The sequence below is a fragment of the Zosterops lateralis genome (assembly GCF_965231275.1).
Source record: "Zosterops lateralis genome assembly, chromosome: 4".
Taxonomy (NCBI): Eukaryota; Metazoa; Chordata; class Aves; order Passeriformes; family Zosteropidae; genus Zosterops; species Zosterops lateralis.
In genome coordinates this window covers 4,760,092-4,782,782 of record NC_139765.1, presented here as the reverse complement: position 1 = coordinate 4,782,782, position 22,691 = coordinate 4,760,092, and the positions used below count along the sequence as shown (strand labels likewise).

Below are 22,691 nucleotides of genomic sequence, written 5' to 3'. Positions count from 1 at the left end.
CTTTGCAGTTCTGACTGCTTTTCCTTCTGTGATTGTGCAGTGCCTGGAGCATGTCCTGCCCTACAATTCTCCATCTTCTGTAACTGGTATAACTGATGATGCTCCACTCTGACACAATGGATCTTATGAGCAACTTAAAGACAATTTTTACTTTCTACACAGGTAGTCCAAAGAAATTAAGGGTTCACAGAAGGTAATAAAATTAAGTCCACCTTTGTGGCATGATAGTGAGGAGAGCTGAGAAAAGGGCAGATGTTGCTCCGTGGCAAACAAAGAAAAGAAGCCCCAAGTGCTGAAGTAAGAAATGGAGATGAACCCAATAAAGTTTCATGTGTTTATGCAAAGGCTTTGTGATGCTTCCCTGTGAGGGAGGACTGTAATTCTCTGCTTCATCTCACTCTGATAACAGTCAGCAAATCAGAGAGAGTTTTTAAAGAACAGCTTAAACAAAAAGATTTGGCTGGGAAAGATAAATGAGAAGCAGTTTAATAGTAGAAGACATAGCAAGCACTGATTGAGAAGAAATGAGGAGGAGGAATAACTAGAGCTGATTTAAAAGTTGGTGTTTCCTTCCCTCCGGGAATTCTCCTAACTTGAGTATTTCATGTTGGATAGGAATAACAAAATAAATTCTAATTTCTGTGCTGGAATGGAGGGTTATCAAAAATCTTGGTTTTCAAAAGGATGGTGTGATTTTATTTTTTTAAGGACCAATTTGACATATTTTCTTTCCCCACCACTTTGGATGAGTCCTGGGAATGACAATTCAGAGACCTCCACATTGATCTCTGTGAGCTGGGGTCACTGACCAAGCATTTTGCCCTGATAAATTATATTGATGCACCTATTGGTGTTCTAGGTAGAAAAGGGAAAGTAAAATACGTCGTTTCTGGAAGCTTATTGAGATGACAAGTGGGTTTTATAATGAGAGAGAAAAGCAGGACGTTTATGCAACCCTTTATAAAGTTCTCATGTTTAATTCAGCTTTGCCATGAAGATCTCCAGATCAGCAGGTGTGCCTCATCCATTGGATGTACAACAACCATCAGCTGTTATTCTGCAGCAAATACTTCTGTGAAAGGGGCATTTATTCATGTGGAATAGCTTTTAGTTGGGATGTCCTTCATGTAATTTTTTAGGGAGAAAAGGCATCTATAGGAGCTCACACAAATTTCTGTGTTCATTGAGAGTCTCTAAAACACCTGCCCTAGGAGTCACAATAACAGGGGAGGAAAAGCAACCCAATTAGCTCATTTGAGGTGTCATGCTACAAAGATAATCAAACTGTTACTTGATTAGTTTTTAGCCTGTGGTTTAAAGTGACTCCAGCAAGGGAAGTGGAAGTTACAGTGGGTAGAGAATAATGAACTGCAGGCAGCTTGGGTCCCTCCATCCACAACCATTTGGGTGGTCCAGCATTCCAGCAGATCTTGGAAGTCTCTGTGCAAAACAAGGGCCCTTTCCTGGGTCTCAGAGTGAGGAGGTGATGATGCCAACAGACAAGAGACACAGGGTAGAGATGACTGATTTTTCTCTTCAAGGTCTTTCACTTTATTCTCTTCCACCTTCCTCCCTACAGCAATGCCATGGGAATCAAGAGAGGCTGATTTCAGTAGGAGGTTAGAAACTGCTCAGTCTTTTTGCTTAGGATTGTGGTTTAAGGTCCTAACAGTAACAGCAGCAAGCTCTTCTTGTATGTCTTGACTGTGTCAATATTGTACTTTGTTAGTGGAAGGGCAAGTTGCACAAATAAAACATCTTTTCACTTGGACTCTACAATGCTCTTCAAGAAAATATGTTGAGTACAGCTAAGTATATTCTCAATGGGGACAGAAAGTCAATTTTATTTTTATCCTGTGTTTCTTCTGCTTTCTTGGTGAACTGAATGATTTTGTTCTAAGATAAGGCACAGGGAAGACTTAAAACCTGAGATCTGTTTGCTCTGGTATGTGGAGAACGTGAAAGCATCATATTAGGCTATTTCAGTGAAAACAAAGTTACAATAAATTCTGGAATAAAGGCGCTGTTTTTCTTAGGCATTAGGAAAGGACCGTCAAATTGTCTTTATAGATTTTATTGTGTGAACAGTAGTTCTGCTCTCGCAGGCTGAAACCTGAGCTGTGCTGGAGTTGTTCTGTGATAAAGTGGCTTACCTTTCAATTCAGCTGAAAATGAAAAATGCCAAACCCATTGTGAAAAGAGCAGGGTATGATTTCTAGAAATAGCTGTCAAACAAAAAACTCACCTGGGCTACAGTGTCAGCTTGTCTGTAGATGTTGCAATTCTTTTTGTGTGGTTCATGTGTGCCACAACTGAATGTGTCCTTAGAGACCTTTTATTTCCTAATGACATAATGGCATCTGCTGCAAACCTCACAGCACCTCCCTCATGGCAAACAGGAGAGGCTAGCTGATCCCCACACTATGCAATAAAAGTTTTCATGTTACCTGAGAGTTTTGGTGACTTGCTGGACCAACTACCTGCTTGCAGATAAACTTAACCAACAGCTGATTTTTTTCAGGTGCATTGTGTTCCTAAATCCTTGTCCTGCAATTGATATTAGACCTTCTCTTCAGTGTTGGGCTGGGATTTTCCATTTTTGTGATCCTTGGTCCTCACTTCTCCACTACTGGGTGTGTCTCTCTTATAGAAGGGATGGATTAAGGCTGATGGTGGCTCTCAGGAGTTTCTTTTATTCCTTCTCACTTTGTGTCCATAGAGGATCTGTTCCTACCATAAGTTTCCCGGTTTGGAAGACAAAATTGCACATTGGACTTAAAGGTCTTTTCCATTCTAAACAAAGTTATGATTCTGTAAATAAGGGGAAAGAAAAGAAAATCTTTGAAGGAGAGTTAGCAGAGTGTTGGCAAAACATCCACAAGGAGATGGACAGTCTGAAATGACTTGAGGCATCCTGCAAATCCTGGGGAAAGTTGCTGTGACTGTTACAATTGTTAAACAGTAAAATTGGAGTACTTGCTGAGAAAAGGTGGATGAAATGTTCCTGCTGTGGAAAAGCTTTGGCAGTGTTACAGGACCTGCAAATTCTTGCTCTTTCCTGCCCCTGCCTCATCCCACTGCTGCTTCACAACACCCTCCGCAGCGCTGACACAGCTCTTTCTCAAGCCACAATATAAACCAGTCCAGTGTATTTGTTTATTTCACAACATGATCCCACGGGATTTCTTCCTACACGTGTAAAGGGACAAGAAAAATATGGCCTGAGTTGCTAAAGGTAAGAATTTCTAGAAAACCTTAAAGCTACTGCCAAACCCTGTGTGTTTAAGCATAGTGCATTTTGGGTTTCATAAAAGAGAGCAGCAGAGGATTGGGATGAGTTTCCCCTGTGAATACATTACATTGATTATCTTAGGCTCTTCTACTTCTATCATCTTCTATCTTCTACTCTTCCTTGAGTTCATCATTTGACTTAAAGGTCATAGATGATAGTTCTCATTTTCTGTCACTATTTCTGAGATGATCTCCTTGTTCTGTGAAATATTTACATTAATTTCTTTCTGTCCTGCTAAACACTGTGACTTTCTAACCTGAAATTGAATGCTGAAGTTTACCGAAGGGGTTGGAAATCTACAAAAGTGCCTGACTTTAATTTGTAAAAAATGGATCACCCAATCTCCTTAGACTTGATCTCTTTATATACTTTGAAGCTGGAGTACACAGGATCACTCTCTTGCATGTATTCTTCAGCCCCTCAGTTCGTATGTCTTGACAGCAACCATTTTATCCTGTGTTTTCAGGAGATTGCAGCTAGATCAAATAATTCCCAAGTAATTAGCATCTAAACAAGATTTTGTTTTCTCCCAGCACAAATCACCCAACCCTCTCCTTCCTGAATCTGTGCTTAAACTTCCATCTGTCAAAAGGCTCGCGTTACATCCCATGATGTAACATGATTAAGACATGATTTCTTTCCTTTCTGGTCATTAAGGACTGTCTCTCTTGCAGGACATCTCTGCCATTCAGTTGTTTCTTGGCGTGTGTTCAGTGTAAGATGAAAGAGGAGAGATGTGGTAGTGAAAGCTACAATGGATGTGATGGCAATCTCCCAAAACCTACACTGGCTTCCAGTGCAAATTAAGGCCACCTTGGTGCACTGTTTGCTGTGGTTTCAAACACTCTCCTGATAAAACAGGCATCCTTGGGTTCTACTGTTTCTCTGACTGCCACTTTTTTCTCTTCTCATCCTTCTGGAAAGGGGTCAAGGAAGAGAATTTGCAACAGTTTTCACAGAGCATCCCTGTAGGCTTTGAGTACTCAGCCAGGAAAAATTTTCAGGAAGCCAAAATATGCTGAGTTTCAGGCTGTTTTGTACTGTTGGGGGAGAAAAATATGTTTTTCCTAAAATAGTAATTTTTGAGCAGAGTGAAACACCTCTCCTGCTTTTTCTTTGCTCTCATGACAACAGAGAAGTTGTTTTATGATATTAGACTGTAGAAAAAAATAAATGTTGCTGCTACCATGTACTAACATCTACTACTTTCCTAAGAAGTGTAGTTAGTTGAGTGGGACCCCTAATCTGTGTGCAAATTTTAGTAAATGTCTCCGTATTGCACGGAGTATCTTGCCTCAAAGACTACTCTTTGCCAAGGTCAATGTGTGTTTTGGCTGTTAATAATAAAACTTTTTTTTCTTTCTTGTGGCCAGCCTAGTGGGGTTACATGCTATTTTTTATGTCCTTGCCCAGCTGAGCTGTGTACTTTGGCAGCAACTTTCCAGCCTGGCAATCTGTCTGTACCTCACATCAGCCCTTCCTAATAGAACTCTTATCTGGACCTAAGATTAGCAGGAAGAAATCCAAGGAGAGGGGTAGCCAACAAATGTCACAAGGCTTGGAGAATGTGGACAATAATTCAGTTGGTGACACCAGCAGGAGGACCTTGTGCCTTTTGGCTGCTGCTCAGAGAAGCAGGGATTTGTAAAAGTTTGGTAACCACACTAAGTCACTTAATGTTTATTTTCACAGCATCTCCAGGGTTTGGGCTAAGGATAGACTGAGCTATGATTGCAGAGATCCAGGGAGATAAGAGACCTGCTTAAGGTGCAGGTCTTTTGTATTTCTGCTTGGCACAAATTAATTAAGAGAGGGAGTTATGGCTTGTTCTGAATATCAAAGTTTAAAATACAGAGAACAGAGAGGTTTAAGATAGAATGTGGCTGCTTTTCATGTCTTAGTGTGATGGAGCTAAAAGCTCCAAAGCAGCTTGGTAGTGGATGCTTGATATTTCTGTCTTCCAGCTATAGGCTTTGTCTCCAAGATCGTGACATCATACAGAAGTTAAAAAGGTCATACAAAAGTTAAAAGGAGCATAATTTCTTGGAAAAATAAAAAGTTACTAAGAAAAATTGAGTAGTAAGTTATTTTTTCACAAATGTTACAGATAAATCCTTCCTTTTAGATGGGTCCTAAATACCTTCACTTTGGCACGGAGCAATTTCCTGTCCTTGCAAGAATGGAAAAGGCTTTAAAAAGAGAATAATTAGGAAGGATATTTATTTCTGTAACTCTCTGTGGTCCATGAAGCTGTGCTAATATACTAACTTTATGAGGTCCTGTGAGTTTTCAGGGCATACACATACCAGTCCCTTTAGAGGCACTACCACCAAACAGGCTGCAGGGATTGACATTGGGTTGTTCCATGGGATTGGGCTTCCTGAGGCCTGTGAAGTCAGCACACATATCTCATTTTCAGGTTTAAAATTATTTCAAAATTTAAACTTGAGTCAACTTTAATAGGACCAAGTGGGATTTCTTAGAAATAAAAAGGATTTCTTTATTTTATTTATTTTTTTTTTTTAATGGATCGTGCTAGGATGGCATTGAGGGGTGGGGGGAGCCAATATTGCAAACTTTGTTGGATGTATTTCTTTATCAGATGATTAAGATATTGTTAAATATATTAAAAAGTAATTTAAAACCTATATTCTCTATAAGAACATGGAAATTTTGAATGCTTCTTAAGGGTGGGAAGGAAGTTTAAGGCAAACATGTACACTAACTTGAATCTGGCACTGATTACAACAGGATTATTCAAGTACTTTAAACTTAATTCAGACTTTTCTCAGATGTTGAGAATGAAATCATCATTGAATTTGTTCTTCCCATTCCCTGCTTGAATGTCAGTGCACAGAGAATGTATTAGATGACATCGGTACAGTCTGACCATCCTTTTCTGATGCTGCTCTTATGTCTTATTCAGTGCTGGGGTTTTTTTTGAACTTCTGTAAATGTGCCTTGTCATCTCTCATCAGCTTGTCTTCTAAATATTGGGGAAGAGGGGAAGAAAAGAATTGGTCCCTTTATGTGCAAAAGGAGAAAAAGTTTTCACTGTGCCAGTGTGTGCCAGCCAAGGGGCATTTTCTATTGACATTTTATTGTCTCTTCTTTCTGGAGGAGTGTGTTTCAAAGGCTCCCAGTGCTGCAAAGCTCTCTGCTGCCTCATTATTCAGAGCTGCTGATGTGAAGAGGAAAAGTTCCTTAATGCAGCTTTCGCTAACTCCAGGGAATTCTCTTCAGTTTCCTCTTCCTGCTCTTTTCCCTTTATCTGAAGAGTAAATGTTTGTGTTTCTTGGAGAACTTAGGGCAGAAAAATCTGCAGGCTGTGCTGCCTGTCTTCCACAGAAACCGAGGAGATTTTAGGGGTATATTTTCCTTGCAGTTCGTGAGAAAATCTAATTTGGAAAGATATCATTTTGATCTTCTAGTTTGGCTTCTTCCACGTATAATTATCATTTCCCTCCTGAATCCACAGTTTTGTCTTTTTTCTCTTGTGTGGGAGGAGTAACTGCATGGCAGAAAAAAAATTTGTAAGGAAACCAGAACTCACCAAGAACCAAAACAAGAGCAACAACAAGATACTTCTTTATTTTAACATATGCAGTCGATAATGATGAAATTGTAATACTGTAACAACAACTTTGATGAAATCAATCTCTCTTACAGCATATATGGTTTTCTTGCTGTTGTGCTCTTTGGCTTGTGAAATGGATGTTGCTTCTGATCCCTGTTGTAGTGTGACCTAAACAATCTCAAGGAATTAAACACAACTCTTTAAAACACCAAGAAGGTTTTTGGTTGGCACTGCATCGTTAATTCATTACCAGCCCCTTAAATGGCCACGTTTCTGATAATGGGAATAATAAAATATATGTTTGCATTGTTTCTCTGGGATATTTCCGAGATCTTTAAGGTGCATAAAACGAGGATTGCACAAATACAGTGCTGCATTAAAAACAAAACAAAACAAAACATTTTTTAGCAGCAGGGAGGAGAGATAAACATTGCTGTGTTACTGGTGAAAGATTTTGTGAAAATGTTCTCAGTAGAAAGTTCTGTGTACTTGTAGCTGAGCTTCAAATAAGGGAAGAGCTGATGGGGGTAGAAAAAAAAAAGTGTTAATACATTTAGAAGTGCAAATAACACCATGGTTTCTGTATTTTGTTGATACCTTCTTGAAAACTACACCTTTAAAATGTGTCACAAAATACTATGGCAGTGGCTGCCTGATGCCAAGAAATGAGAGGGTTTGGGTCCATTTCCCATTTCCTAGTGAGCTGTGTCCTGTTTGACCAAAGCCTGCTTTCGTTAGCACCTGTGTTAGCAGACTGTGTTCCCACCTCTCCACAGCAGGCCAGTTGGCAAATTCCATAAGGATGAATTTTCCAAAGCGTATGAAGAGACCCTTATAGATGGTTTTTAATTTTTCATCTCTTGGTCTTGGTGTTGAAGAAACTGTTTTCTGGAAGAACTCCTTTTCCACTTCATCCATGTTGCAGATCTCCAGGATGTCTACCAGGAGTAGTTTGGCTTTGTGTGTTTAAAGATCTCAGAACTACTTGAAGTTTGAAGCTGCTGTGGGTAATTCTGGGTGTAGCATGGTGAGGAGATCTCTTGGATTGGCACTCCCAGTTCACTGTGAGGTGTCTGCTGGTAAAAGCTGAATGAAAAGTCCTCCACGAGCACACTGACTCAGATACTTATCATGGAGTCCTGCAGAGTCTCCTCTTTGCTGCTCTCTTACTTTTTCTTAAATTTTTTTTTTAAAGGTACATTTTGTAATCACAGCATTTCCAAGGCATGTTCACCCTGTCCATGCTCAGTGGGTTTCCTTCACTTTTCCACTTTGCTCAAACAGTGCTTTACTCTGAAAATCCCAGCAGCTACTTTGGAGCTTTCCATTAATACCTGGTTCTGGCTTAGCTGGGATGCTTCTGTATTCCCTGTCAGAGTTTCCAGAGAAGAAGGTCTGCATGTTGTGCTTGAGATCCCAATGGAAAACAAAACCTGCAAACTCAGGATAATGTTTGCTGTTGAAAGGGGCTGAGGTGAAACCAGTAGTCTCACTGGGCATGTCAGCTCTTAAGCTTTCCTTCTCTGCCCTGAGTTATCCCACAGCCTCAGGAGGAGCAGCAGGCATCATCTGTGTGTGTAACTCTGTGTTTCTCTTGCTAGAAGCACCAGATCAAGGATTAAAGGGGTTGGGAGTGCATCCAGACAGGGGCAGTCAGACAAAGCAATGGGAAAAGTCCACCCAGGTGAGGTGAGGTGTAATGGGAGGCAGAAATATGCAGAATCTGGGAAGTGCCTTTTGTCTCGCTGGCTCATACCTTAAGAACTTGTACACTTTATAATTTTTCTACGTTATACATATAAAATCTTATTTTTTTTACTGCTGCCTTTTCCTCATCCTCTCTCTAGAAGCCCTATACCAGATACCACAATGAGTACCACAAGCCTCCATTGCCCCTTCCCAACGCTCCAACTCTGGATCCTTGTAGGAGGAAACAGCCTCCTAGATTCTCCTCACTGGGATTTCTTGCTTTTCCAAAGGGGGAACGAGGTGTTTGTCATTCCATCATATCTGCAGAGTGAGTCACCACAAGGCAACAACCAGGCTGGACCTGCCTCAGGTCTGCTGCTGGAGCTGCCATAGTCTCTGCACCTTGTGCTGCCTCGTTATTCCAGTGCCAAGGACTCCTAACAGCAAATCCGTCGGTTTGTCATGGTTCTGATTCCAGTAGAGCCAGAATTGTCTTCAGCAAAACAGGGGATGGCAGGAAATTACTGGAGAGCTGGTCACAGGTGCTGATTTCCCAGCTTGCTGCAGGGTGCAGTAACCAGTGTAAAATTTCCTGTGGAGTTCCTGGAGTTATATAGGCTTTGGTCGTGCTGCTTCTCTGCTCCTAAAGGGTTCGGTCCTGCTCTGGACAGAACAACTTTGCCAAGTGCCATCAAATGCTCTAAGCCTGAATGATAGAGAAATGTGGGGAAAATGAAAAAAAATAAATGCTTTTTGTTTGTATTTAGCCTGAGGTTTGAGTCAGTGATGAGGGAAAAGGCAAAGCTGTGGTCTTTCCATTGATAATGTTTTCTTTCAGGTTCCAGTTAAAAAAAACCCCAACCTGTGGGTATCTTAAGTCTTTGAGTTTGAAAATATGTGTCTGTATATATGCTCTCCTATGAAATTAATGGTATAGACTCTCATATTCATCTGGTCATCCTTTTAAGACTCTTCTTGGTGGGAAATAATTCAAGCATTTTTGTCTTCCACTCCAACTAAGACAAGAGTAGGGTTCTAGACTGCACTTCTTCATGAAATCCCAATATAAAGCTACTCAGGCTGCTGAGCTTGGCTTCCTATTGGAAAGAAAAATAATTGCAGTTACTTAATTAACCTTAAATCTGTGTCTGAACACAGCAGGTAATTTTTTCCACTCGGTTAGATCTGAGCTCTAAAGTGTAAAATGTCATTTTAGCTTGCTGTCACAGGACTGCTAAACTTCTTAGTGCAGTCGCCACAGCTACTGTATTATCTGAACTTATCAAGACATTTCCCTCACAACATGTCAAGAGCTTCTCAGCTGATAAGTGGTTTCCTCTGTCTTATAAGGAAGGTATGAACAAATTCAGATATCATGGAGGGATGGAGGAAAAGGAATATTTGCCCTGTTACAGCTTATAAAAGTTCACAGTGTGAGGTATTCTGTAGCCACTTCAATTGTGGTCTTGTTGACCCAAAAATGAATGAGGTTCAAGGAAGAAAGCAGTTGGTAGATTTTTCTCTCTACAACCTAAAAATGGTTTTCTGTGCATGTACTGCACAAGTATGCACATATTCCTAAAGAAAAGTCTCCAGTGAAAGTCTCTGTGCTCTGGGGAATCCAGACAGACTGAATGGGTGGACTCTGTCCATCAGAAACTGGGAATGGTAAATACATGTGTGTATGTTTGAATCCCTGCAGCTGTCTTGCTTTCTTTCAGCTTGTGTTATTCAGCCAGTTATTAATTATTTTGACTTTGTTTTGAAGCTTAACACAAACAAAAATAGACATTTATAGTGATAAATCTGCACAGGAGTACAAAGCTACTTGTATCTTCTATTTACATCTGCCACTGGATATAGCTATGGGATAAAGTTTTAAAAATATAAAGGTAGCATGGCTTAGATTTTTTTTTTTTTTCTGAAAAGCATGGTCATTAGGAGGGTCATCATTTTGACCATATTCCTGTACATTGTACATTGTCCTCAGTTTCTTCTTTTGTTGTTTTCTGCAGGCTTTTTTTTTTTTTTTTTTTTTTTTTTTTTTTTAATTATTTTCTTATAAAACCATGGAAATGCAGTTTCGTTTGATTACATTAAGACTTTATGCTTAGATATTTATTTGACAGGAGCACTGGAGGGAGTGACAGTAGAAAAAAAGGAAGGCAGTCTCAGGAAGGCAGTCTCTCCATCATTCCGTGGCATAAATTTACTTACTAGATAATGATTGGTGGTATTGATTTACTTGGATCAATATCTCTGTTGACTCTAAATCTTGAGTGAAGACCATTCTTCTTTATGTCATGACAGGCAGGGCTTTTGTGAAGAACATAGTTGCAGTAATCACATAAGTATTTGTGACACTGCTGCTGTCAATCACCACTTCATTTCCATTTGTTACAGAAATGCAGTCAGTTTTTAGGCACCCAGTCATTTTTGGGGCTACTATGGGATAGTTTTCCATGAGGCCCTGGCACAGGTTTCCCAGAGCAGCTGTGGCTGTCCCATCCCTGGAAGTGTCCCAGGTCAGGCTGGATGGGGCTCTGAGCAGCCTGGGACAGTGGAAGGTGTCCCTGCCCATGGCAGAGGGTTGGAATGAGATGAGCTTTAAAGTCCCTTCCAACCCAAACCATTCTGTGGTTCTGTGCTTCTAACAGTACCAAGTTCACCACTTAACCACATCCCTAAGTGACACATCTACACATCTTTGAGTACCTCCAGGGTTAGTAACTCCACCACTTCCCTGGGAAGCCTATTCCAATGCTTGATAACCATTTCAGGAGGAAAAAAACCCTACAAATGTCATAAATGCTGGTGCCGCTATTTTTTATGGAGGAAAATGACAAATAGTGGAAAAAGACAGAAAATCTTCGTTAATACATGAGCTGCTGGGTGCTAATAAGGAGTTATCAACTGGGATGTCTAAAATAAATGTGCCAGATAAGCCTGTTATCACACAGAGTTAAGTCTTGACTTCACTGAGACCTCTCTTGTGCAGTAAAGGGGTGCAGAGTGATTGGTGTGCAGTGGGTATGGCAGGGGTTTTGATTTAGGGTTTTGGGAGAGGAGTGCTGGTTGTAGAGATCCAAGGAGAAACAGCAAGAGAAAAATGGCTGTGAAATGTGAACTGGGGGAATGATAAGGGGAAGGATTGCCTGCAGGAAAGCTCCGATGTAGGATGTCTGCATTTAATTAGGCTGAGGCAAAGCAAAAAATTCCCTTCTAGTCCCGATCTATGCTTTGATCCTGTAACCTGCTCAATGGCTTTGCAACAGCTAACTTAAAAAAAAAAAAAAAAAAAAAAAAAAAGAGTGGATACATATGGTGGACAATGTGATGCAGAAAGGAGCCTGCAGAAGCTGCACCTTTGAAGTCACTGGTAGCTGCTGTTCTTACCAGGTGGATAATTAAATAGGGTTGAGACAGAATACATTGATATTTGGGCTACTGAAAAATATTTGTTCTTTAAAATCCTACATGACACATGTAGGTATGTCCTCAACACCACTGCCTTGTCTCAGCCCCAAAATATTTGCAGGCTTATTTTCCTTAATCTTGGAGAGAAAATATAGTGAAACTGAGCAAGACTAACAGGTTTCACTGAAAAATCAAGAGGCTCCTCCTGCATCAGTTGTTTCATTCTGTTTTCTGTGTTTTTTTCATGGTGGTCAAACAGTTTGTACTGCTCAGGAGAGTCAGAACACCTGTGAAACTGTGTAGGTAATACTCAAGCAATCTGGAAATTCCAGCTTTTGCCCACATCTGTCCTGGGGGCAGGTCTTTGGCCCAGCAGCCACAATTCCCAGAGGTTTCCATGTCTGTCTGCTTGTCATGTAGCATTCAGCAGTTTGCAGGATCTGGCTGTGCACGCTGCTCGTTGTCTCCAGCTCTTAATTATGCTGTCACACTTCCCTGTCTCTTTAGATTTAGCTGCTGTAAATTAAAATGGATTGCAAAACTGGTGTGGTTTTTCAAGTCATGAAGGGTTTCCGGGAGCAATGAGTTTTTCCTTGCGTGTTGCTACTTGGGGATGCTGTTATGGATTTGATTTGCTACTGTTGGCAAACAAAAAAAAAAAAAATTGAAATGTATTAGCTGGAGAAAAGTGATTTAACCTTCAGGCTTCTAACAACAACGTTTATATTTGGTGTAAATTGCTTGGAGCAAAATCTCTTTTGCAAAGAGGATTATCATCAGGAGTTCAGTCTGGCTGTAAATGTGCCTATCTTTGAATCGCAGGATTTTATTTCTTTATGCTGCATTAGCTTCTATAGTGCCTGTACAAAGGGTGGATTATGACCTTCCTTTTAATTCTGTAGCTAAATGAGAGGAGGTTTATCTGTGTTGTTGCTGTTGGGTGGCGTTAAATAACTGCAAGTTCAACAAACCATGAGGAACTTTTAATTTTTCCGTAGAACAGCCATTTTATCATTCTCTTTGTTCCATTTTCTGCCATCAGTAAAATCTCACTGGCTTCATAGGCTACACAAATCTTTCTGTGCTTAAAGACCTTTGGAAATGCATTATGTAACTTCAGTGCCTCCTTGCTGGTACTTTCTGCTTGTTTGTGTCAGCAGCGCTGTTGTCACAAATGGTGTGTGCAGTGTTGAACTACAGCCATTTTCTGCTCTGATTCACTGTTGCTTATTACTGAAAATGCAGGAAATATTTTTAATTCCAGAGGCTCCAATCTAAGCTAATTCACGTTAACCCTCATTGAAACGTTGGTCATTGTGCTGGAACTTCCCTGGTCTTGAGTTTGGCCCAGAAAATGAAATCAAAGGAGCTGCGTGACTCTTCCTGATATTACTGGGGAACCAGGAGTTAAGTCAGTATGATGTAAAACAAGTCACTATTTTGGCTATTTCTAGTATGCATGGTGTGTATTATTTTCTGGTGATTAAACAAGCAATAAATGCTTTCAGGCAAAAAACACATTTTAGAAATAATTGGTTTTTTGTATTATAATTACTTGCCTACTTTGGAGAGGCTCTGTAATACATCCTGGGACAAAATGTAAAAGAGAAAATAATTATGTGAAGATGTATTGTTCAGGCATCCCCAGTGTTCAGTCCATTTAAAACTCATGAAATAATTAATAGACTGAAGAAGTAAGCTGCTGAGACAGAAATAGTCTGTGACCACTTTATATTGCTTTTTCTGACCTCAGCTATACAAGTTCTCTGAAGCAACAGAGGAACTTTTCTTTCTCTGCATGTTCCAGGTTAATTATAACTCTTCCAGAATCCTGATTAAAGGAAACTGTCTTACGTATGATTTGGTATTTTCACCCAAGATTAAAAATTTATTTTCAGAAAGTGGCCAAGAATTATTTCGTCTTAAAGGACTCCTGCTTTCTGTAGCTTTGTTTCAAAAACTATTGCTTGCCATTAAGTGTAATTTTGGTTGAAGCCGGTTCATTACATTTAATATGATGTCTGAAAGATTCATCTGAACAGCCCAACCCCCTTGTTTATGGAAATTACATCCCTGCATAAAGCTGTATAAGGAAAAGCTCATCAAAGCCAGTCTAAGTACAAGGAGATGCCATAGATGCCATTTTTGAATCTAGATGTGCATTTATAGGCATTTAGTTATTTGCTCTTGCACAAAACTAATTTTTTTTTTAATTTTCATGTTATGCAGGTGAGTTGAAAAGACAGATACCTCAGCACATAAGCTCCTGAAATGGCTGCTGTCCTGTTTGAATAGGACAGTGATCCAAACCATACTGAAATAGTCACCTCCTCCAGTCCACCTCCATTGCTCATCCTCCCTTTTGCTGTCCCTCCGTGACACCCTCCAGCTGTGGGGCTGCCGTGGGCAGTGGCAGCATTCAGTGAGGTTCAGGTCCACATTTCCCTTCCCACCCTTCTGGCTCTGAGAGCAGCTGACTCTCTGCATTACACCATTGCAATCTGGGTACAGATTTGGCATCACCAAAATGATGCCAAATGATGAAAGATGAGGATAGTGGAGTAGTTGTTCTGTTAAATATCAGCTCAGTCGTACCTGCTGTGGGCAGAGGGAGGTTCTGTGCTATTCAGCTGAGGATTATGAGGGTTGTCTTTTGCAGGAGGGAAGTATTAGATTGGTAGGATTAGGATTCCCACCTTTCCCTTTGCTTGTCCTTTGGCACAAGATCATGGCTTTGTTTGTAACGCGGCGCTGGAGCTCGTCCTTTCTCTTTGATCCAGAGGAGACTGTGAGAGGCAGCAGTACTCTCAGAGCAGCTTGTGCACTTGTGTCTGCAGAGATGCTCAGTGGGATTCCTGTCTTGTGGTTTTTTTAATGCTCTGGCTGGAGATGAGTCAGCATCAGAGAGATTTGTGCTGCTGCAAAGATGCTGTGCTCAGTAATTCAGGTGGCATCAGTGGTTCCTTTCCTGCTCCGATTAGTGCCTGAAACATCTGAGTTTTCTGTGTATACTCACTTGAACTGGGCTTCAGGAAGCCCTTGCATGGGCTTTTCTCCACAGTTCAGCGGCTTGCTCACCTCCAGTCAGATTTGGAAGAGCCAGGAACCTCAGCCTATGAAATAGTTGTTTTCCTTCTCTGCCTCACTAAGGGTCACTTCATTGGAACTTCTGACCATAGTTCAAATTAGTTCTACCAGCCACTTAACCCCTTGTAGTTTAATTGACTGGAAAATAGTCAGTGCTCAGTATTGACTCTTTATTCCTTAAAATGAAAAGCCAAGGTATAATCTTCTGCAGGAAACAATTTGAGTGTAAAAAGCCAAAAAGGCATGCATGTACTTCTCCTTGGTTTAAAGTTGACCTCCAAAGGATCAAGTCAACAGGCATTACTTGGGTCACACCCTCTGACCTCAGAAATCCTCTGATTCCTAAAAACTTCCATGTGTTTTTCAGTACTTTATTTACAAAGGCCAAGCAAAATCAATAAAAACAGAGAAAAAGCAATCGCACTGTTAAAAATATAAAAAACCTAAGATAGTTGTACAAAATGAAAAATTCAAGACCAAGTTGAAAGGAAAATACCTTAGCAATCCTGAATATAAACTGTATCCTGCCTTTCAACTTGGAATGTAATAAAAAGCTCTTAAAATTTGCTTGAACTGTAGAGATTCAGGAATCTGCCTGAACATTCCAAGTTGCAGCATTTCTGGTTTTTGTGTCACGATCTCAAAACATGACACTGTTTGTGTGCATTAAACAAATTCACAGGTTTTCTTTCCTGATAACTAGCATGGCATTGGATGGGTACAAGATTTTTCTAATTTCTTCTGAAGCTCATGTAGGAAATAGAAAAAAAATATGCTTCAGAGGGACACAAATCTGCTTCCATAACAGGCAAACACCATCTCGTTCTTTATGGCTTTTTATTGTTGCTGAGGCCCTGAGCAACTGGATCCAACTCTGAAATTGGCCCTACTAACTCTAGGCTGCCTAACTTGGACTGCTTTATTATGGAAAATAGAAAGGATGCACTTTTTCTTCCCTTTTTGTTTAATCCTAGGAGGGTAAGCCCATAATCAAGAGTAACAGCAGATTGCCTTGAAAGTTTGGGTTTTTTTCTGTGGCTGTTTGGTACTTCCATTTTCATCATGCTAGAATGTCTTGGGAGATTAAATTTTTGAGATTTTTGGAATCAGACCTTCAAAATGTCTCAGAGTAGATGGAGAAGAACTGTCAGTTAGGTGCATGTAGTCCTTGTCAGAAATGCTTAATGAAACATGGCTGCATGGTTAATTATAGGGATGCTTCAAAGTGGTTTGATTTATTTACTTTACTATTCTAGCAGGCATTGAACATCTGGCCAAAACAAAAGAAGCCTTTTTTAGACAACTGAAGCAGGGAACCCAAATGAAACAACAAAATAAAATGATGTCCATACTCTGGAGCCTTTCAAATCAAGTATCCAGTGGCTGGAAGTGATCCTTATATTTTATCTTTTTTGTTTCCTGTTGTTCAGTGGGATTGGTTACAGCCTCTAGTGACTAAGCACTTCTCTCCTTCATTTTATTACATTGCAGAGCATGTGTCATGCCAAATTTCTGAGGTCTTTTGTCTTCATATGGCTAAACTACTACCTTCTTCTGGTCCTACATACCTTTCACATGCTTCCAGTCTCTGCAAGTTCCTGTCTTCCAGTGTGAGTCAGTTTTTTCTGAGCCAGAACAAGATGTGACATTTTGTTATAAATAAGTTAATTATCCAATAGTTTTAACCTGTTGGTTTAACTTCCCAAGTGGCTAGTTCTTTAATAAGAACAGGTTTTTAATAGGCCTGGATGAGCCTTCTGCATTCATCTAAGTTATAATCTAGGTGACATCTGAAAGTAGGCTAATAACCAAATCCACTGAGCCAGAATACCCACAGCTATTAGTTTGTAAAATAGTGTCCCTGAGAGGTTATTCTGCTTGACCCACTTTCTAAACTGGATTTTACACCTGATGGTTTGTCGTGGATAAAGAAATTTGGGGATTTTCATTTGTTTGATGCTGGGTACTGTGGTCCCAGGCAACACTGGGAAAGAGAAGTAATATTTTTTGTTAGGCTTGACTCCTTAGTTTGTGTCTCTGAAGCTTTTGCTGGAGGAAGAGTTTTTCTGGGATACTTGAAGATCATTGTTTTGGTTCTTGAATACATGATTGACAGCATTTTGCGGTTCTTGTTTCTTTTTGTTTCGAATTCACAAGGTTTTTTCAAAACATTTCTTGGTATTTTTCATGAGCCTTTTCCTGCAGTGTGTGTTTTGTGCTTGCTGTGGTCTGCCCCACTTCAAAGGTGGTTGTTTTGCTGCTGTCAGGCTAATAGGGGAAGAGGGGCTTTTCTAAGAGGATTCAGTCCAGCTTTGTTTGCATTTAATCAACTTAAGAGTTTGACTCAGGATGGCTGGGGAACATTCAGGCCTGGAAACCATTGCATCTAATTAAAATGTTTAACTGGGGCACGTCATGTGGGAGCTTGGTCCATGTCAGTGGATCTCCAAAGGGGAACCTATCAGGTCTACACTCCTTAGAGTGAACTGGGATGAATTCTCGCCATAACAGCTCATAAAGGGTGGTGACCTGGAGATGGTATTGCAGTTGTGCAGAGCAGTGTCACTGCACTGTCTCATCCATGAAGAAAGCTCTTCTGGAAGTGTTATTCCAAGCCAAGGCAACAGGAAAAGACTGAGCACGTCGATGAGTGATGGCTGACAAGGAATGCTGTAGGCACAGTGGAACTGAAGTGGAAAACACAGCAGTGTTTGTGAGGAAATCTCTTTCTCCTTTGTCTTGTAGGGAATAGCTGCATGTCTTTGTGGCTGCCACTTCATAGTAGCAGATAAACACTGTTGTGCACTGCAGTGAGCATCTCCTGCTGGGAGCCTTGGACAGCACGAGCTGTGTTTGACCTCTGTGTGCAGCTGTGGTATCACGTGGAGGATAAGGCTGAGCTTGATTTGTTTTTTTTAAGCTTCTCAGATTTTTGTGCTTTATTTTCACAATAAAGACTTCTTTATAAAATAATTTCTAAAATTGCATTTGACTGAACTAACTTGAGTTGACATAGGTGACTAAAAAGGTTATCCCAAAAGCCTTTAAAGCTTTATTTCTGCATCTTCTCAGGTACCTGCTGCAGGAAGGGACAGAACAAGAGAGCACTATGTCTTCAGTCTCAGCTTATTACAATGGAAAGACCGTACTTATCACAGGAGCTACAGGTTTCATGGGCAAAGTACTGGTGGAAAAACTTCTGCGCTCCAGCCCTGAAGTGAAAGCAGTTTATATTCTTGTCAGGCCAAAGGCTGGACAGTCGATGCAAGAGAGAGTGGCCAACATGTTGAAATGTAAGGTAAGTTCATATGGTTTATTCTGGAATCTCATCTGAAATCCATTTTACTGGGTGAAGCAAAGGGTTCTGGTTTTACTTGATTCATGAAGAAAAAAATGTGACTTCTGCTGTAACAGTTGTGTATTTTTTTGTGTCTAAGACAAACAGCCAAAAGAATTGTACATGAACAAACCTGTATGTGTCTGATTTTGATGGGTGCCACAGCATTTTACACTGTAACCATGTAATCTTTTTAATTCCCTTTTTGCATGACCTCCACCCATGTGTCTCGATCCTGTTTAGTTTGCCATCCCAGTGAGGAAATCTCTAGTGGCAAGAAGGATGTCAAACCCCTTTGGTGTATTTAATTTAAACATTTGTAGGGAGACAACTGCCTTGGCCTGAGGCTCTCAAGATTCTCAAGATCCTCCACATCTTAATCCAGTGGTGAGGTTGTGAACTTGGTCAGACTCCCCCAGCTATGATAAATGCCAGAGTTCAAGCTCATGCCTAATGCTAGTGTGAATTTGTACATAGCTGATGTGAAATGAGAGGAAGGGACAGTTCTGGCCCCAGCAGGCAAGGAATTACTTGGGATTAATCTGAGAAATGTCAACATATTTTTATGGAGCTTTGGTCTAAAAGTTTGAACAAGACTTGACTGGAAGAATCTTCCTCCTACTGCAGAAGTTAGAGGTAAAATAGGTGACTTAGAGACAAGTAGGTGTGGCAGAAAACATGCTTTTTTCCTTTTAATGTTTTGAGGCACTAAGCTAGAAAAATCTTATGTATGTCCAAGGACATTGTTTGGTTTTGGTGTGTTTTTAACAGATTGTTTTCATATTTATGAAAATTTATGGGTGATATAAAAGGAAGCAATCACATTGGTTCCTTTTGGCAAATCTGTCATAGAATGATTTAGGCTGAAAAAGACCCTCAAGGTCTTTTAAGTCCAAGCCTTAACCTCACACTGCCAAGTCCACCCTCAGCTTTCATCACAGTGGACAGTATTTTTTATCACCAACCAACAAAATCCCAAATGTGGTGTGGTTTTGTGTTTTAAAACACTTGAGGAAGTGGTAAACCTGAGTATTTAGCAAGACTTCTGTAAACTCTGTTTGCATTTCACGTATAAATACTTCTGGCTTATCTCTTCAGTTGGGCAGCACAGCTTGGAGGTGTTGTTAGCTCTAGGTGAGGTTCCCTGGTAGCTGTTTTATTGCTGCAGCTGTACTAGATGTTCCCATTTTTCTTCCTAGGATGTGTCACCAGTTTTAGACATGCCAAGAGCAAACAGGACCTGATAACCTGTCCTTGAACCTTTTGGCAGCCTGCTCCAACATGTTTCAAATGAACAAAAGGAGAAGGCAGAGCTTTGAGTTAGCCTCCTAAGTTAAGCCTTGGGAAGAAAAAAAAAGTTCTCACAAGTCATCCAGGTCCTCTCAAGGAAGAATTTGTCTTTCTGATGCTGATTATTTTAAAATTAGTCAAAAAATCCTTGCTTAAGGCAGAAGCCCTACTCCTCAAATGTGTTTGCCCTGTACAAATGTTGACACCTTTGGAGATTTTTTTTTTTTTTCTAGAAATGAAATTGTTAATTCCACTAGATGTTAATTTAATGACATAGGAGGAGAGCAGGAAACATCGTTCTTAACGTTTTTTTCTGATCTTTTCTAGTTGATCACAATCTAGGTACTGCCCTTCCGTTTACACTTGTGGTTTACATCCTCCAGTTTGAGAAATTCTTTAGTATATAATGAACAAAAATGCAGCAAAACTTTGCTCCAAATCTTCAGACAACATTCACATTTGAAATTTCTGATCGTAATCTCTGATGAGATGTATTGGAGTAAGCACAGGAAACTTCAGAATAAAATTGTTTCTCTTATTTATTTGTACTACTTACATGTACCTTTAGAATTTCTAAACTCTAGTGAATGATTATTACTTTTCCCCACAAACTGCTGATTTAATGCAGGATAGTATTTGTATCTTGGTTTAGGAGAGCATTATTTCTTCTTTCATATCCTACCCTGTGTACTCTTCTCTACTGACCCATGACACTTTGCAAAGAACTTTTTCTTCTTTTGCATTTAGCTTTGACATCATATTGTCCTCTGGATTTTCTTGTTTGCACATCCAGAAAGGAAGTACTCCAGGAACCACAGGAACAGAGAAATACAGGTTGCCAACTTCTAAATATTCTAAACAAAGAGATAAAATGAGTATTTGAGATGAAGTAAGATCAAGATCAAAGTGAAGTAGATTGGTTAGAATTAGTTGCATAATGTTTAGGTTCTTCGGGTAAGGTCCTCTGGGGACTCCTGGTTTTTGGTAGTACTTAGAAATATTTTGAAAGAACTCGCCTGGAATTTTGATCCCTTTGCATGTATCTCTGTGAAATTTGTGTGGCTTTTGTCATTATATCTACAGGGGTTTAAACACTGAGGTGTCAATTTTGTGCCCTGTCTTGTTTACAGGATGTACATTGAATATGCTGGAAGATGACTCCTGTTAAATAGAAGAGCAGCTGTGGGTTACAAAAGGGTGATACAGTGTAAACAGGCAAAATAAGTTAGTTTGTGCTTTTCAACCGTTGGTTACTTGGAATTTTTCAATTTCTGAATCCAGCATAGAAAGCAAAGTACAGAGAATGGTTTGGGCAAAAATCAGAATTCTTTTACTGCATTCTGTAGCTGAATTGGCATTGAAATTTAATATAAGGCTGCTTTCCTTAGATCTAGTGAAGTTAGTTTTACATGCAGGTGCTTTAGTGCATTAATATTCAATGTATAATGAACAGATACTCAATTATCTCAGCATCAAATCCAAAACAAGCATGGTGACCTTGCCTATTTATGAAAGGAGATGTTCTATTTTCCAGCAGCAAGTCCCTAAGGGAATCAAGCTATTACCCTATGCCTAATGAAATGCCATGTCTGCCTTGCACAGAGCACAGCTGTTACACCAAAAAAACCCAGATTTCAGTACTGGCTGCTGCCTGGAAGTGTCTGGAGATCATGAGGCAAAGCTTGACAGGGCTGTATAATTGTTAGTTGAAGGGAGATGTGTGTTTATCAGAGAGGTGAGGAATTGTTTCAAGGAGCATTTTTTTGCTGTCTGATCCCTCTGTGCACAGAAATAGGCAGGAATGCTTGGAGGGGTTGTCTTGGATTCCCTGGAGAGTAGTTACTGGGCTAATGCTGAGTCACTGGTTGTAGCTTTCCTGCTGTCCCTGGGAGGGCAGAGCATTTTCCATGCCCTGCATGCAGTGAACCAAGGATGCTTGCTGCTGCCAAGCTGTTTCTCAGATATATTTGTTCAGTGTTTCTAATTAGAAAGATCAGACAAAGTGGGGAGTGGAAAAGGCTCTTATTAATGCCACTGATAATTCAGGGAGGAAATGGGGATGAGGCTGTGAATGAGGCTGCTGAAAATGAGGAATTTGGTGTGACTGTAAAATGCTGCTGCTTTTTTCTGTGACCAACCACAGTTAACCCTTCTAGTTACAGTGGGTGCTACAGACAGAACTTCTCTCCCCTGCAAAGCTTTGTCTGGAGCTGTACATTGGGATGGGCAGTGCTGTCAGACACCTTTGTCTTTCCAGTGTTTCCTCCTGAAGTGTGTTCTGTTTATCAGCAAACATCCAGCAAGGCCCTGTAAAACTCAGCAAATCATTCCAGATTTATCTTTCCCCACCTGCTATGACTGTCCTTGTCTTTGCCCTCTCACTCATCACCATCAGCAGTAAAAGCTCTCCATGCCAAACCAGTGCAGTGTCACTCCATCTGGAACAACATCCCTGAAATCTGCTGTGACCACTATAGAGGGGCCTGTACGTGGATCAGGGTTAATGAGATTTTTGGGTTGATGGATCATGGTGGTGTTAGGTCATAGGTTGGGCTCAATGATCTCAGAGATCTTTTCCAACAAAACTGATTCTCTGATTCTCTGATTCTGTATGTGCCCCATCCGTGAAAGTGCTCAAGACCAAGACTGAAATAATATTTTTTTCTATCTTTGAGTGTTTGAAGAACAAATGAGTTATAAAATCATAGAGTCATAGAATCAGTTATCTTGGGGAGAAACTCCTACAGTCGTGGAGTCCAGCTGTTAACTCAGCACCGCCAAGTCCACCACTAAACCATGTCCTTAAGCATCACATCTTCAGTCTTTTAAATACCTCTAGGAATGGTGACTCAACCACTCCCAGCCTGTTTCAATGCTTGATAACCCTTTTGGTGAAACATTTTTTCATGATATCCAATCTAACCCTTCCCTGACACAACTTGAGACCATTTTCTTTCCATTCCATCTCTTGTTATCTGGGAGAAGAGACTGGCCTCTACTTT

At 40.3% G+C, this 22,691-nt stretch overlaps 1 protein-coding gene across 3 annotated transcripts in view; it reads left to right on the top strand.

Moving 5' to 3' along the window:
• The window catches only part of FAR2 (fatty acyl-CoA reductase 2), a 117,982-nt gene that overhangs the window by 39,458 nt on the left and 55,833 nt on the right, over nucleotides 1-22,691 (top strand). For all 3 annotated transcript variants that reach the window (XM_083859325.1, XM_083859323.1, XM_083859324.1), the window contains exon 2: nucleotides 18,135-18,360. In XM_083859325.1, coding sequence (XP_083715451.1) covers nucleotides 18,172-18,360 — 189 coding nt within the window. In that variant the 5' untranslated portion in view covers nucleotides 18,135-18,171. The remainder of the gene's footprint in view (nucleotides 1-18,134; nucleotides 18,361-22,691) is intronic.